This window comes from Argentina silus (assembly GCF_951799395.1).
Source record: "Argentina silus genome assembly, chromosome: 14".
NCBI lineage: Eukaryota > Metazoa > Chordata > Actinopteri > Argentiniformes > Argentinidae > Argentina > Argentina silus.
In genome coordinates, this window is record NC_139668.1 from 20,543,438 (window position 1) to 20,560,454 (window position 17,017).

General features: G+C 49.6%; 1 protein-coding gene across 2 annotated transcripts in view; it reads left to right on the plus strand.

Annotated features, from left to right (window-relative positions):
- Window positions 1-2,913: 2,913 nt before the first annotated feature.
- spire1a (spire-type actin nucleation factor 1a) overlaps window positions 2,914-17,017 on the plus strand; it is a 40,774-nt gene continuing 26,670 nt past the window's right edge. For both annotated transcript variants that reach the window (XM_083685268.1, XM_083685269.1), the window contains exons 1-2: window positions 2,914-3,443; window positions 8,144-8,175. In XM_083685268.1, coding sequence (XP_083541394.1) covers window positions 3,059-3,443; window positions 8,144-8,175 — 417 coding nt within the window. In that variant the 5' untranslated portion in view covers window positions 2,914-3,058. The remainder of the gene's footprint in view (window positions 3,444-8,143; window positions 8,176-17,017) is intronic.

Sequence of the window (17,017 nt, forward strand, 5' to 3'; positions counted from 1 at the left end):
CTCTATCTCTGATACTCTGTCTCTGAGTCTCTGACTCTCTGTCTCTCTATCTCTGATACTCTGTCTCTGAGTCTCTGACTCTCTGTCTCTCTATCTCTGATACTCTGTCTCTGAGTCTCTGAGTCTCTGACTCTCTGTCTCTCTATCTCTGATACTCTGTCTCTGAGTCTCTGACTCTCTGTCTCTCTATCTCTGATACTCTGTCTCTGAGTCTCTGAGTCTCTGAGTCTCTGTCTCTCTATCTCTGATACTCTGTCTCTGAGTCTCTGAGTCTCTGACTCTCTGTCTCTTTGTCTCTCTGACTCTCTGTCTATGACTCTGCAGGCAGAGGACTCCCAAGGCTGAGGCTCTTTGGGACAGTTTCTTGGACATGGATTAAGCCTAGTCTTGGACTACATCACTCTGTCAATGGAAGATCTGCTTGCTTTTTAGTCTAGGACTAGACTTAAACTGTGTCTGGGAAACCAGCCCTCAATGTCACTGACAGTTTAATACAAGCTTCTCATCTGAAGTTTAATTCAATTCGAGTCCAGATACATAAAAACAACATAGAATAGATCACAACAACAACAACAACAACATCATCATCAACAACATCAACAACAACATCATCAACAACAACAACATCATCAACAACAACATCATCAACAACATCAACAACAACAACAACAACATCAACATCAACAACAACAACAACAACAACAACAACAACATCAACAACAACAACATCATCAACAACAACAACATCATTAACAACAACAACATCATCATCAACAACAACACCCCAACATCTAGCCAGGGTCTAGCCAGAGGTAACACCAGATGTACATACATATACATAGAAAGTGACTAAGTGCTTTTCCTGTGCACAGTCGAGCCGCGGCTCTCATTGGCCAGCTAGGTGGCGGCTCTCATTGGCCAGCTAGGTGGCTTCAGGGACACATCTGACCTTCCTCGAGCTGGTCTTGCACTAGGGGCAGCGGAAGAACCTCCCGGAAGGCAGGAGGCTGAAGGAGGGAGAAGTGTTGATTGCATCACCCAGGATAGCACCCCCCCCACCCTCCCCCTCCCTCACTTCCAGAGCCGTCCCCTGTGGAGGTTTTCAGGACGAGGCTTTCCATGAAGAAACGCTGGGTAGAAAAAACCTCTTTGTTGAGACCAAAAGTGTCTGGATGTCTCTGATGTAGGAGGGGAGGTGGGTACAGGGCTGAGGACTATTAGGGCTGAGGACTATCAGGGCTGAGGACTATTAGGGCTGAGGACTATCAGGGCTGAGGACTAAACTGGCGGCTTTAGAGCAAACATTTAACATACCCGCATGTGCCTAAACTTAACTGTTCTCCTGTTGTTATAAATAAACTGTTCTTCTGAACATGATCAACTGTTCTTCTGAACATGATCAACTGTTCTCCTGTGTTGCTGTGAAGGAAAGGGTTATGGTCCAGTTGTCATGACGTCCACATGTTCTGATGACATGGTTTAATGCATTTAATTTTGGTCCCTGTAGGTGACCTCAACTTCCTGCGTTTTGCATGTGTTCTGAACAACCTGACAACGGATCAGAACGTGGGTTCAGTGGAACAGCTCTCCTTATCTTGATGATTCATCCTATATTGTAGACCACACGTACAGATCCAACGGGGGAGGCTGGTGGAGGTAGAAATTGGAGGACGGGCTCATTGTAATGAATGGAACGGAATGAGAAAAAGTATCCCACGCGTGGCCGTCCTCCGATTTCTACCTCTGCCAGCCTCCACTGAGATCCAAACCTATGAGGATTGTGTTTTCCTATGATTTCAACATCAGTGTTTTATTTGTTTAATCATGGATGATGGTTGGATACATCCGTTGTCCAGTAGAGGGCGCTCCTACACCAACCTGACATCAGAGGCGCCATCGAGACGGCCTTCAAACCTTCAGAGTGATTATTGATCGTCCATTTCCCTGAAGACCACCACTAAATAAAGCCCTCCATTTAATAGAATTGGCGTTGCCTGGTTTGAGAGAGAGGGAAATGGAAAGGCAGCCTATAGGTCATAAATATCACTAAGTAAATGAAATGTCGGACTTCTTGTGACGCACAGGGATGGTTAATTGCTCGTCCATGGAGGTTTGATGGTTTGAGCACCGATTCCTGAAGGCTAGGATGCAGTGAACGGTGAGACAGGTGAAGAGTTAGAGTACTCTTCTGATTAAAAAGGCTTAATGCACTCACACAACGAACGTCTCATTCATTATTGTTTTAATTCAACACTGTCAGTCCTTTTCACAATGGACTCGAATATGTGCAAACGCATAGGCCTATAATACAGATTATAATGCCACAATAATACAGATTATAATGCCACAATAATACAGATTATAATGCCACAATAATACTTAGATAATTTTATTAGATTATTTTTCAATGTATCACAATATTATCCAATAATTACAATTATGTTATATTACTGGAGACCATAGCGAGTCGTGGTGGTATATACATCATTGCTATTGCTATATGCTGTATTGGCACTAATATTACAATACAGTCCCAAATTCTGCTTTAATTTGATTATTGATGTCTGTATCTCCTTGTTATGTGTTGTATGTTATTCAGAACTATGATCTGATCATATTCACACAAATCTTCAAGGTGTTCCCTATCAAATGGCCTCCTGCTTTTGCATCTGATCACCATATTTCATATTTCTTCTTTGAGTCTGTTTTTTAGGCGGAAATTAGTCAAATAGGGCTTTCAGCAGAAGAGGTTAATACAATATATAATGTTAGTGTTTACATATTGCATAATCTAGTGCTATAGCACACAGCCGAGACAGGACAGGCTCTAGGACCTCCGGCAGCCCGGCAGCCCGGCAGCCCGGCTGATTGGTTCATCATCAGCCGCTGGGCGCGGAATCAGCGGACAGGACTCAGCTGCGAAACCAACGGCTGCGTTTTACACAACAAGTCTGTTTCACAGTATTGGTAGATTATTCAATTGACTTTTATTATTATTATTATTATCATCATCATCCCATAGACTATTGTTATTATTTCTCTTCAATATGGTGTGAGTATGGCCAAACGGCCCGGGACGGACGACGCGATGTTGATCTCACCGACGCTCCTCCGAGACTTCGGCGGTGTGGGAGACCCGAGCCCCGGCGGGGAGGAGGGGAGCACGGACTGTACCGACGCCTCGGAGGACCTGGCCCTGGAGGACCTGTCCCTGGAGGAGATCCTGTCTCTGTACAGCCAGCCCATCAACGAGGAACAAGCCTGGGCTGTTTGCTATCAATGCTGCAGAACTTTGGCCCAGAAACAGCGGAGGAGAAATTCCCAACCCAAGTCCGCCGATGGCGAGACGGTTGTGGACCAGACGAGGAGGATCGAGGGACCGGGAGATGTACGGATCAGGAGGGACGGGACCGTTAAAATGCTTCACCGAGAAGACCGTGAAGGTAAACAACATTAGGCCTGTTCACCTCGACGCGTTGGAATAACTTGGTTCACCTGAACTCGAGTCGACACGTCTGGATAGGCCTACCTTTCTATTTCAAAACAGTTATAGTTTTGATAATTCATAATGCAGGTCGTAAAGCCTTTTCCTCCACGTCACACAGTATGGCACACGTCTGTAAATAGACGTCAAAGAGGGAGAGAGTTACCTCCAGACAAGAGAGTTACCTCCAGACAAGTCACTATGAGGTGAAAATAAAGCTTTGTTTTGTTAAGTCACTATAAGGCGTTATGATGCTGCATGACGGGACATGAGAATATGAAAATCATAAGTGGATCTCCGTGTTCCAGGGTGGCCGTGTTTGTGCCTGCAGACATGTGCTGAACCTGATTACAGACGTAGTAGTGCAGTTATTACTGGATGCAGTTATTTATTTAGGCTTAAGAACGTGACCATTATATTATGTCAGTTTACGAGGAGATTGTTAGACAGAAGCGCAGTAGTCTAAAAATAGCACATTCACACAATCAATAACTCCTCATAAAGGTTGTGACATTTCCATTTATGGCATTTAGCAGACGCCTTTATCCAAAGCGACTTACAACAATACATTTGACTAAGTTAGTGAATCACCTATCCATCAGTCATCATAAGAAACATTAATTTATGCTGGGACCAGGGTCTAATAGGTTGTGTTTCTGAAGTCGTCTGATGTCACATTCCCCTCCACGCTCCTCCCTGTCTTCACGGAGTCAACATTTTCTAATTGAAGTGGCGCGTCTGCGCCTCGGACTGCGGCTGCGGTTGAAGTGCGTGTGCAGCGGTCAGCCGGTGGAAACAATAGAGCCATGGGATTCTCACCACTGATTGGTCAGTTTCTGCGGAGGAACACAAGGATCTCGTCGATCTTTCACCTTGCAACATCGTTGTATGGTCATCAACCAGAGACGCCGGTTAAAAATGTAGCGGTATGTGGCATACTGGACGTTGTATTTCTGTCAATAGGAACACCAGGCATGTTAATAGAGCTCCACGCCTCCCAGAGAGCCCTGAAGGGGTTCCCAGTTGCCCCGTCATGGATACCGACAGATGGGTTCCACAGCAGAGATCTCCGTCCAGAGTTTTGAATATCATCAATCAATAAAATGTATTTGTATCGCGCTTTTTACTTGGACAAACGTCCCCTCACAACACGAACAATACTAAACGAGAAATGCAATACAAACGATATGATCTAACACCAAACCACAGACCCCCAAAAAGCAAGCCAAGAAAAACCTTGAGAGGAACCTTTTTTCTTCAAACGTTCCTCTTGCTGTTACTCTGGTACATGGTAATACTCTGTTTGCAGACCTCTGCAGGCTTCTTAGGTAAACACTTACTATGGGGTCAAACCTTGAGGAACAGGCTTCCATTAAACCAGTTATATTTTGCCATATAGATACGCAAATTAAAACCGACTGTCACTGTGTGGAATTCTATAATTATTCACCACTGTCATCATCAAGCCTAATATCCACACATACATCCAGGCCTGGTAATGAAGCTGGCTGGAGATGATGTTGACACGGTGTTGGGGAGATGACTGACTGGTGGTTATTATTGTGTGACAGGGTGGCCTGTGTTGTGTGTCTGTAATGGGCTGGTGTTCCCCAGTGAGGGGCTGTCTGTCTGTAGCCTGTCACATCTAGCCGGAGGCCTAGAGACCTCATCATGGGTCCTGTGTGTGTGTGTGTGTGTGTGTGTGTGTCACAGCCTCGGCATAGCGTTTGATTTCCTGTTCACTCTGTTGAACTTACTAACCGTCTCCTTCTCCCCTCTCTTCTGCTCCTCCCACTCCTCTCCCCTCTCTTCTCCTCCTCCTTCCTCTCCCCTCCCATCTTCTCTTCTCCTCTCCTCCTTCCCCTCCCATCTTTCCTCTTCCTTCCCGGTCTGTTCTCCATGGATGTTCAGAGATCTCCTCTTCTTCCTCCTGCTCCTCTTCGTCCTCCTACTTTAACCTCACAGTAGTCAGGGTCAGGGTTAGAATACAGAGTTAAAAGACACAGTGCTTCCTGCTGGTCAGTTCAACCTACACCTGTACATTCAGACCTGGAGGAGTCTGTGTACCCCCACCTGGTGGAGGAGTCTGTGTACCCCCACCTGGTGGAGGAGTCTGTGTACCCCCACCTGGTGGGGAGGCCTGTTAGCGGTGGGGAGGCCTGTTAGCGGTGTTGGTCTGCAGCTGGTGAGGAGGCCTATTTTGGGACGGCAGGCCTTCCTGTTCTGCCTCTTATTAGTCCTGGATGAGAAAGACGTGAGGTTTATTAACTGGAGAGAGGAGAGGACCAGACGGGAGGTTTATTAACCGTGTGTGTGTGTGCGGTTAGACTGAGGCCAGTGGAAATTGGACAAAATATTTATTATTCCACATGGTGTTATTTTAGTTTCTATTGCTGGAGAGAAGGAGTGAGGGAGTGGGAGGGAGGGAGTGGGAGGGAGGGAGGGACGGACGGACGGACACTGACCGACCTCACTCAGTGCTGCCAGAAGCTAAAATAAGACGGAGCGCCAGTCCTCTCCCTCTGCTCCGTCTCCCTCAGGCTTCAGCCTGACTGCTACATCAACACCACACACTACCTCTGAAACACGGAGGACAGTCACATGGCACCGTCCAAATGTCCTCTCTCTCTCTCGCTCTGTGTGTGATGTCTTTACATGGTGACAGGGGGGCCTGTGTTCTCCGGAGGGAGGGAAGGAAGGAGGGATGGCTGGCAGGCAGGGGTGAGCCTCTGAGCTGCTCCAGAAATGTCTGTAGAAATTTAGTCTGTAGGAGAGACTCTGTCTCGTCCCCCACAGTCTCACCTCTCCTGGAGGACCTCACAAGGGCCAGCGTTATAGAGGGGAGCAGTGAGCATTAGCCAGCGCAGGAGGGTTCTGCTCTGCTGAAAGCCCCCAGGATGGTGCTCTGAACACTGCTGCTCCTACGAGGAGGAGAGGTTGAGGCAGGGAGGGGCAGGTTCCACCCTCTGGACCCACATCAAAGTCTGTCTGTCTGTCGTTTTGCCCCTGAAGCGTGTCTGTGTCTGCTTGTCTGTCTGTCTCTCTCTGTACGTTTGCCCCTGAAGTGTCTCTGTCTGTATTTTTAGCTGAGGTACTGTTTCTCTGCCGGGGGTTTAAAGCCACTTCTGATCTTCTGCTTCCATCTCAGGAAATTGTTCTGCCTCAGATATCTGAATCTAAATGAATATCTCTGACGGCAGGCGGGCGTTCGGCCGGCGGGCGGGCGGGCGGGCGGGCGGCTCCTCTGACTGTCAGAGGACATGGCCCTGTCAGGACTAGAGAACTGGTTATTGATAATAACAGATGATGCATTTCATTGCTTCGACCTATTCCTATATTAATGAGACGAATCCGTTAGCATTGTAGATGAGATGCATTGTCCACTATTAAAATCAATAAAAGATCAACCGTGACTGTCTGTAGGTAGTAACAGTAGAGATGTTGTCTGTAGGTAGTAACAGTAGAGATGTTGTCTGTAGGTAGTAACAGTATAGAGATGTTGTCTGTAGGTAGTAACAGTATAGATGTTGTCTGTAGGTAGTAACAGTATAGATGTTGTCTGTAGGTAGTAACAGTATAGAGATGTTGTCTGTAGGTAGTAACAGTAGAGATGTTGTCTGTAGGTAGTAACAGTAGAGATGTTGTCTGTAGGTAGTAACAGTAGAGATGTTGTCTGTAGGTAGTAACAGTAGAGATGTTGTCTGTAGGTAGTAACAGTAGAGATGTTGTCTGTAGGTAGTAACAGTAGAGATGTTGTCTGTAGGTAGTAACAGTATAGAGATGTTGTCTGTAGGTAGTAACAGTATAGAGATGTTGTCTGTAGGTAGTAACAGTATAGAGATGTCTCTCTATGTTGTAGATGAGATGTTGTCTGGTAGGAATGAGAGGTTAATGGTAATAATCAGCTGAAGGTTTTTATCTGTTTCTTTGTTTTGGCTTTTTCGTTACCTTACTGTCCAGGGAGACAGGTTCCCATGGTAACAGTCGTCATATGCAGGCGGAATGGGGGGTGGAAGATCACCCCAACACCCCCCTCCACCTCTCCTACCCCCCTCCACCTCCTCCCCCCTCAGGCAGTCTGCCTTTCATTTACACATTAATGTCCATCCATCAGCACTGCACAGAACCTCCCCACAACACCAGCACAATACCCCCCCCCCCCCCCCCCACAGAACCTCCCCACAACATCAGCAGTTGGTGGTTGTTAGCTGAGGGGGGGTTCTCTGGTCCTTTAGAGGGTCTCCATTCAGAGGTAAGGAGGAGGGATGCCCCCCCCCCTCTGGTCCCCCAGCACCTCCAGTGTGGGCTTGGACCTGACCTTCACCCCCCCTCCCCCCCGCCCCTCCCCTCTGTAGGTCTGTCGTTAATATTTTAACACTGTGTGGTGAACCCTGAAGGCCCCACCTCCCAGAGATGTGTGTGTGTGTGTGTGTATATATATATGTATGTGTGTCTCGGTAGGGCAGTATTGATGTGGAGCCTGCGTCTGTCATAAATAAAGCATCACTAACAGAATGACTTATGATGTTTACAGATGGGCCATACAGAGAATATGATGCATATGTAACGCGGTAAAACTCTGTTCTGGTTCTCCTTGGTCATGTGACTGTTGTGGAATGCTGTTTGTAATAATAACACTTCCCTTTCTTCTGTTTACAGAGAAATACAGATCTGGGAAGACGTCGGCGGAGGTGAGTCCACTCTTCAGGGGAGGCTTGGGAGGGTAGACATCAGAGGACGGGCTCGTTGGAATGCATTATAATGAGCCTGTCCTCCGTTTTCAGGTTTGATACCATTCCTCAGAACATTCCATGCATTCCTGTAGAGGCAGGGCTGAGGTTTGGGGAGTGTCTTCCTGCTTAGTCAGGTGTTTTGTGACTCGACACGTTTCTGATCTTTAACTCATCCAGAGCCGAGGGTGAATGAAGTCGCCCAAATGTTCAACATTCTAGAGGGCCGAGGGCGACTTTCTTCACTAAAAATGTATCAATGATGATGCTTCATTTTGTAGCCAATCAGAGTGTTGTTGCTAGGTAAACACCACATGGAACACCTGGCTCTCTATGCCTCCTGGACCTCTCTGGGTGGGGGGGGTTCTGTGTGTGTGTGTGTGTGTGTGTGTGTGTGTGTGTGTACAACCAGAGGGCAGCTTGTAGAGGTACTCTAAGCAGGGTCTCGCAGGGAAATATTTGTTTAAGAGTGTGTGTGTATGTGTGTGTGTGTCTAATGGTGTTTCCAGGCAGTGCTGCTTGAAAAAGCAAGCCCATCACTCCGCCCGTTGGCCACCATGGAAACCGCCGACCACCGTTTATACCACAGACGGTTGGCGTGACGAAGCTGATGCAAGGTCGCGTCCCGCTTTGCCAGGAGAGGGGGGGGGGGGGGGTTTCTCCTCCCCGAGGGCGCGTCAGTACAGCTTCTGCTGCAGTGAGAACTCAGAGAAGGCTCATTTAAATGACTCTTCAGGACGTCCAGGTCTCATTTTAGACGCTTTGCTTTTTCCAGCGTTATTTCAACTGGAAACTCCCTGGAAAAAGGTTGTTTCTGTGTTGTTGATGGTCTGATGGCGGAGGATAACATGTCTCCACTGACGTTAGTGGAAATGTACCCACAATGCCGCAGTCAGAGGATGTGAGGTCATCATGTGAATATGGGACTGTTCTGGAAGGCTTCTCAGCAGGCACAGATGGGCACAGGACACACACACACGGAGTCATACACTGATGCACACGTGTGTGTGTGTGTGTGTGTGTGTGTGTGGGGGGCTTGTCAGTTAGTCTTCACATAATGCACAACTCCTCCACAATGTACGTGTCCTGCTCTTCAGTACACGTGTACAGGCACACACAGGCATACACTGAATCACACACACACACTTTTCAGTAGAGATCAGCTCCTGCTGGCCTTGTTTGAGTGTGTGTGTGTGTGTGGGAGGCTTGTCAGAGTCACTCACCACATAATGGACATGGCCTCCACACTGTACATGGCCTGCTCTTCAGTGTACACACACACATCCCTCCCTTCACAGTTCTGTATGCAGCTGACAGTCATGCACTTGGCAAAGAATGACAAGGCCAGACCATGAAACACACACGCACGTTTTCATGGTCTGGCCTTGTCATTCTTTGCCAAGTGCATGACTGTCAGCTGCATACAGGACAGTGAAGGGAGGGATGTGTGTGTGTGTGTGTGTGTGTGTGTGTGTGTGAATCATGTCGTGACTCTTTGTTCAGATTAAACAGATCCTGAGAGAACAAAAGACTCTCCCACAGTTTCACTGTTGACATGCAGTAATTACACTGTGTGTGTGTGTGTGTGTGTGTACAGTGGTCTGAGTGGTTGAACAGCTCTGTCTGTTTACCCAGATCATCTCCCCGGCTGTTGTTCTCTGATCATGTGACCTCTCAGAGACACGGGCTGTGTTCTAGTATCCACTCTACCATGACACACACACACACTATCATAACACACACACTCACACACCAGTGTTTGATGCCATTCCTCATTCCATGCAAGGACAATGAGCCCATCCTCTGAATCTCCCTCGCGTGCAGACCTGTCCCCACACAGGAGGGAGATGGGTCTCAGCTGTTTTAATACCAGAATGTATTGACCATTCTAATGTGTTCTCGTTCAAATACATTTTAATTCTAGTTATGATAGGCCTTCTCCTCCAATGAGAACGCGATCAATCCCTCTTCCCTAGCTGCTATTGGCTCCCTCTCTTTGTCTGTCAGGGTAGTCTTCCAGTGATGTGGTCCAGAGCCGGGCCCTGGGCCTATGGGGTTCCGGGGCCGGGCCCTGGGCCTACAGAGTGTCATACTGTCTCTGTTTGATAGGACTGCTGCCCGTCTACGGTCTCTCTCTTCTCCTCTCGCTGTTCTCATCCTTCTCTCTGTCTCCCCCCTCCTCCTCCTCCTCTCTCCCTCCTCCTCCTCTCTCCTTCCTCCTCTCTCTCCTTCCTCCTCCTCCTCTCTCCTTCCTCCTCCTCCTCTCTCCCTCCTCCTCCTCCTTTCTCTCCCCCCTCCTCCTCCTCTCTTCCTGAGTGTGTCTGGTCTGGAAACTCTCTGGCCTGTGTCTCTAATCTCTAATCACCGGCTCGTGTGGCCGCTGACCCACTTTGTCAGCCTCCGCTCCTCCCTCTCCCAGCCTCCCTCTCTCAGCCTCCCAGCCTCCTTCTCTCAGCCTCCCTCTCCCAGCCTCCTTCTCCCAGTCTCCGCCTCTCTCAGCCTCCCAGCCTCCTTCTCTCAGCCTCCCTCTCCCAGCCTCCTTCTCCCAGTCTCCGCCTCTCTCAGCCTCCCAGCCTCCTTCTCTCAGCCTCCCTCTCCCAGCCTCCCTCTCTCAGCCTCCCAGCCTCCTTCTCTCAGCCTCCCTCTCCCAGCCTCCTTCTCCCAGTCTCCGCCTCTCTCAGCCTCCCAGCCTCCTTCTCTCAGCCTCCCTCTCCCAGCCTCCCTCTCTCAGCCTCCCAGCCTCCGCCTCTCTCAGCCTCCCATCCTCCGCCTCAGCCTTTCCCAGCCTCCTTTTCTCTGCCTCCGTGGTCAGGGTGCATGTCAATCATACTGTCTCTCGTACAGCAGAAGGGGAGGAGCCGAGCTCCTTCAGTTGAATGTGGTTGTTCTCCATGGTTACGGGGCTGTTCTCCATGGATACGGGGAGAGTTGCAGTGCCTGCTGGTCTGTCTCACCGCAGGGTCGTGTGTGTGTGTGTGTGTGTGTGTGTGATGAGCTGCTGGGGATGTAGTGTGGTGATCCATGATGAAGAGCACTGGAGCCCCCACCGTGGAGACACACACACACACACACACACCATCCCCCAACAGGCAGACAGGAAGGAAGGCGGGCAGGTGGGGGTTTAACCCAGTCTCTCGTCAGGGATTAAGGTGGGATTAGCAGGTATCCTCTTAGAGGGCTTCCCTGCCAGCGTGTGTGTGTGAGTGAGGGGCTTCAAGGCCTCTGTCTCCTGCAGTATGTAGGCCTAGTTATTGACGGGCTTGTTGTTCAGTCTAAAGCTGGCTTCTGTGTCAGTAAAATCAATAGGATGTTTATTCAGTGTTAGTCCCAAGGCTAGTCCTAACCCTAACCCTGTCCCAAGGCTACCTGTTTATTCAGTGTTAGGGTTAGGCTACCTGTTTATTCAGTGTTAGTCCCAAGGCTGCCTGTTTATTCAGTGTTAGTCCCAAGGCTACATGTGTGTGTGTGTGTGTGTGTGTGTGTGTGTGTGTGTGTGTGTGTGTGTGTGTGTGTGTGTGTGTCCTCTTGATGTGTCCTAAAGCATGCATGCCACAGTAGCTCTGTCCAAAGACACACACTCACTCACTCTGTCTCTGTCTGTCTGTTTCTCTCTCTGATTAAATGCTGTTCTGCTGACTACTGTGTGTGTGTGTGTGTGTGTGTGTGTGTGTGTGTGTGTGTGTGTGTTCGTTCATATAAAGTGTTGAGGAATGTGCATGCATGCTGTGGTTGTTTGGGTGTCCCAGGAGTTGATCTAATGTTCTCTGGGTGACTGTTGTGGCCTCCTGGACTGACACATGACGAGGCCTTGAAATGCTCTGTCAGGTGTGTGTAGGGGGGGGGGGGGGGGGGGGGGGGCTCTGGGTCGGCGGGGTCCACATCCACTCAGCTGAACACTAATGCAGGTATGTACTGATGAGATGTGTGGGAAATCACGTGAGGTGTGTGTGTGTATGCAGCCCCGTCTGCCTCCCTGATGAGATGTGTGTGTGTGTGTGTGTGTGGCCACCGTCTGCCTCCCTGTGGAGTAACCGTTAGCTTCCACCAACCCCGAGTCTGACCCGTATCCATGGTGACCTGCTTCAGATCACATGACTTCCTTCTCTTTTTGTTATACTGTATAATCCATCTAGTGTTTTTTCTACCATTGACTGCTCTACCACACACGCACGCGCACACACGCACGCGACACCCATGATCTCCCCGACAGTCCCATCAGTTGGTCTTGCACCTCTCTACACCCCTGGAACTGTGTGCGTCCTAGCAGGGGAGATGCTAGGTGGGATCCTTGGGAAGGTCTACAGCCTGACCCTTTCCTGTGGATAGAAGGCCTCCAGGAGCCTGACATCATGTTCATACGTGTCCACCTGTTGTTCACACAGGCAGGCTTTACTATTGTAGAGGAGACCAGTCAAATGTTAATGCTGTTTTATTTAAATAGGTCAATCATCTCCATTTTGACCAAGTACGAGCCAGATTGAACCACAATAGAGCCTTGTGGATCCTGCATGCTGGTGTATATGAAGATGAACACACACACACCCCTCAAAGCATCATACAGATTTGATTGGTTTCTAGGTTTATGTCCCGTCAGGAGGGATCATGTGACCTGTTGCATGGCTGGGGCATGTTCCTGCAGGAGGGCGTTGTGTAAGGGGGAGGGGCTCTGCAGGTCAAAGGCTTAACCTTCACACAACGTTAGATTAACATCCCTGTGATGCCCTGATCATCCACAGATCCCCTTCCTACAGCCTATTAGACCCCAACCTTAACCCTCAACCCTAACCTAGCCCCAACCTTAACCCTCAACCCTAACCTAGCCCCAACCTTAACCCTCAACCCTAACCTAGCCTCAACCTTAACCCTCAACCCTAACCTAGCCCCAACCTTAACCCTCAACCCTAACCTAGCCTCAACCTTAACCCTCAACCCTAACCTAGCCCCAACCTTAACCCTCAACCCTAACCTAGCCTCAACCTTAACCCTCAACCCTAACCTAGCCCCAACCTTAACCCTCAACCCTAACCTAGCCCCAACCTTAACCCAGGTTCCATCCAGTGTCTCTGCCTCATGGGACAAAGCTCTAGTTGAGCATTGATATTCCTCTACTGTGTGTGTGTGTGTTTGGAGGGGTGCGTTTTATGGCAAATAACAACTCCTCTGTACAGGACAGTGCTGGAGGTGTGTGTGTGTGTGTGTGTGTGACAGTAAGTCCTGGTTGGTTGTGTGTGTGTGAGACGGTGAGTCCTGGTTGTGTGTGTGTGAGTCAGGGAGGTAGTGATTAGTGATGCTGCAGGAGAGACAGGGACACGGCTTCCTCCCTCTGCAGTGGAGGGCTCTAGATTTAGACTGGTTATGTAACGCACTCTCTCTCCTCTCCCTGTCCCTCTCTCTCCTCTCCCTGTCCCTCTCTCTCCTCTCTCCCTGTCCCTCTCTCCTCTCTCCCTGTCCCTCTCTCTCCTCTCTCCCTGTCCCTCTCTCTCCTCTCCCTGTCCCTCTCTCTCCTCTCTCCCTGTCCCTCTCTCCTCTCTCCCTGTCCCCCTCTCTCCCTGTCCCTCTCTCTCCTCTCTCCGTCTCTCTCTCTCCTCTCTCTCTCCTCTCTCTGTCCCTCTCTCTCTCTGTCCCTCTGTCTCTCTCTCTCCTCTCTCTGTCTCTCTCTCCTCTCTCCCTGTCCCTCTCTCTCCTCTGTCCCTCTCTCTCCTCTCCCTGTCCCTCTCTCTCCTCTCTCCCTCTCTCCTCTCCTCTCTCCCTGCCCCTCTCTCTCCTCTCTCCCTCCATCTCACCCCTCTCTGTGTGTCTGTGCTTGGCTGTATGTCTGAGGATGGCTGTAGCCCTGTGTGTGTGTGTGTGTGTGTGTGTGTGTGTGTGTGTGTGTGTGTGTGTGACCTCAACTAGCCTCATCCCAGAGAGAGCCACTCTGCACCGACACATGCCTGCGCTTGGTTAGCTAATGCTATGAATAACAGCCATGAGCGTGTGTTGGTGATGAATGCTACCTAGCACACTGCTAATTATACTTCCTACTCTGGAGGCACAGAACATTCAGCGTTGATCATACTTGCTCCTCACGAGCTGGAGGCTCCATCACAGTTAGCCAGCTAGCCAGTGAGGAAGCTAGCCAGTTAGCTATCCAGTCACATGTCTCCTATGAGATGATATCAGACGGGTCTCTTCAAGTCTGGTTAATGACACACATGAGGCCTGTCAGATACGATCCGTCCCGTCAGTCTCTTTCATAAGGTAATTTAACGCCGGTCCAGATCTGGCCTGTAGCCCGTAGCTGAACATGAGGTCCGTTATGGGCATCAGATCCTGGTTTCAGGGGAGGTTTGTGTTATTGGTACTCGGCCCCCGGACGTTCTGAGATGGTTTCTAGATTTTCCTGCTCTTTCTGCTGCAGGGCAGGCTGTGGCTGACATCCTCCAGCTGTATGTGTGTATGTTTCCCAGTGGCCGTTCCACACAAACAGCTGATTGTTTGGCCGGCCTGTGCGAGTGGAGCCAGTCTTGACTCAGCCACGCAACCACCACCCTAACCCAGCAGTAACAACAACCACCCTAACCCAGCAGTAACAACAACAACCACCCTAACCCAGCAACAACCACCCTAACCCAGCAACAACCACCCTAACCCAGCAGTAACAACAACCACCCTAACCCAGCAGTAACAACAACCACCCTAACCCAGCAGTAACAACAACCACCCTAACCCAGCAGTAACAACAACAACAACCACCCTAACCCAGCAGTAACAACAACCACCCTAACCCAGCAGCAACAACAACAACCACCCTAACCCAGCAACAACCACCCTAACCCAGCAGTAACAACCACCCTAACCCAGCAGCAACAACAACAACCACCCTAACCCAGCAACAACCACCCTAACCCAGCAGTAACAACAACCACCCTAACCCAGCAGTAACAACAACCACCCTAACCCAGCAGCAACAACAACAACCCTAACCCAGCAACAACAACAACCACCCTAACCCAGCAGTAACAACAACAACCACCACCCTAACCCAGCAGTAACAACAACAACCACCACCCTAACCCAGCAGTAACAACAACCACCACCCTAACCCAGCAGTAACAACAACCACCCTAACCCAGCAGTAACAACAACAACCACCACCCTAACCCAGCAGTAACAACAACCACCCTAACCCAGCAGTAACAACAACCACCACCCTAACCCAGCAGTAACAACAACCACCCTAACCCAGCAACAACCACCCTAACCCAGCAGTAACAACAACCACCCTAACCCAGCAGTAACAACAACAACAACCACCCTAACCCAGCAGTAACAACAACCACCCTAACCCAGCAACAACCACCCTAACCCAGCAGTAACAACAACCACCCTAACCCAGCAGTAACAACAACCACCCTAACCCAGCAGTAACAACAACAACAACCACCCTAACCCAGCAGTAACAACAACCACCCTAACCCAGCAGCAACAACAACAACCACCCTAACCCAGCAGTAACAACAACAACCACCCTAACCCAGCAGTAACAACAACCACCCTAACCCAGCAACAACCACCCTAACCCAGCAGTAACAACCACCACCCTAACCCAGCAGTAACAACAACCACCCTAACCCAGCAGTAACAACAACAACAACCACCCTAACCCAGCAGTAACAACAACCACCCTAACCCAGCAGTAACAACAACAACAACCACCCTAACCCAGCAGTAACAACAACCACCACCCTAACCCAGCAGTAACAACAACAACAACCACCCTAACCCAGCAGCAACAACAACAACCACCCTAACCCAGCAGCAACAACAACAACCACCCTAACCCAGCAGTAACAACCACCACCCTAACCCAGCAGTAACAACAACCACCCTAACCCAGCAGTAACAACAACAACAACCACCCTAACCCAGCAGTAACAACAACAACCACCCTAACCCAGCAGTAACAACAACAACCACCCTAACCCAGCAGTAACAACAACAACCACCCTAACCCAGCAGTAACAACAACCACCCTAACCCAGCAGTAACAACCACCACCCTAACCCAGCAGTAACAACAACCACCCTAACCCAGCAGTAACAACAACCACCCTAACCCAGCAGTAACAACCACCACCCTAACCCAGCAGTAACAACAACCACCCTAACCCAGCAGTAACAACAACAACAACCACCCTAACCCAGCAGTAACAACAACAACAACCACCCTAACCCAGCAGTAACAACCACCACCCTAACCCAGCAGTAACAACAACCACCACCCTAACCCAGCAGTAACAACAACCACCCTAACCCAGCAGTAACAACAACAACCACCCTAACCCAGCAGTAACAACAACCACCCTAACCCAGCAGTAACAACAACAACAACCACCCTAACCCAGCAGTAACAACAACAACCACCACCCTAACCCAGCAGTAACAACAACCACCCTAACCCAGCAGTAACAACAACCACCCTAACCCAGCAGTAACAACAACCACCCTAACCCAGCAGTAACAACAACAACAACCACCCTAACCCAGCAGTAACAACAACAACAACCACCCTAACCCAGCAGCAACAACAACCACCCTAACCCAGCAACAACCACCCTAACCCAGCAGTAACAACAACCACCCTAACCCAGCAGTAACAACAACCACCCTAACCCAGCAGTAACAACAACCACCCTAACCCAGCAGTAACAACAACAACAACCACCCTAACCCAGCAGTAACAACAACAACAACCACCCTAACCCAGCAGCAACAACAACCACCCTAACCCAGCAACAACCACCCTAACCCAGCAGTAACAA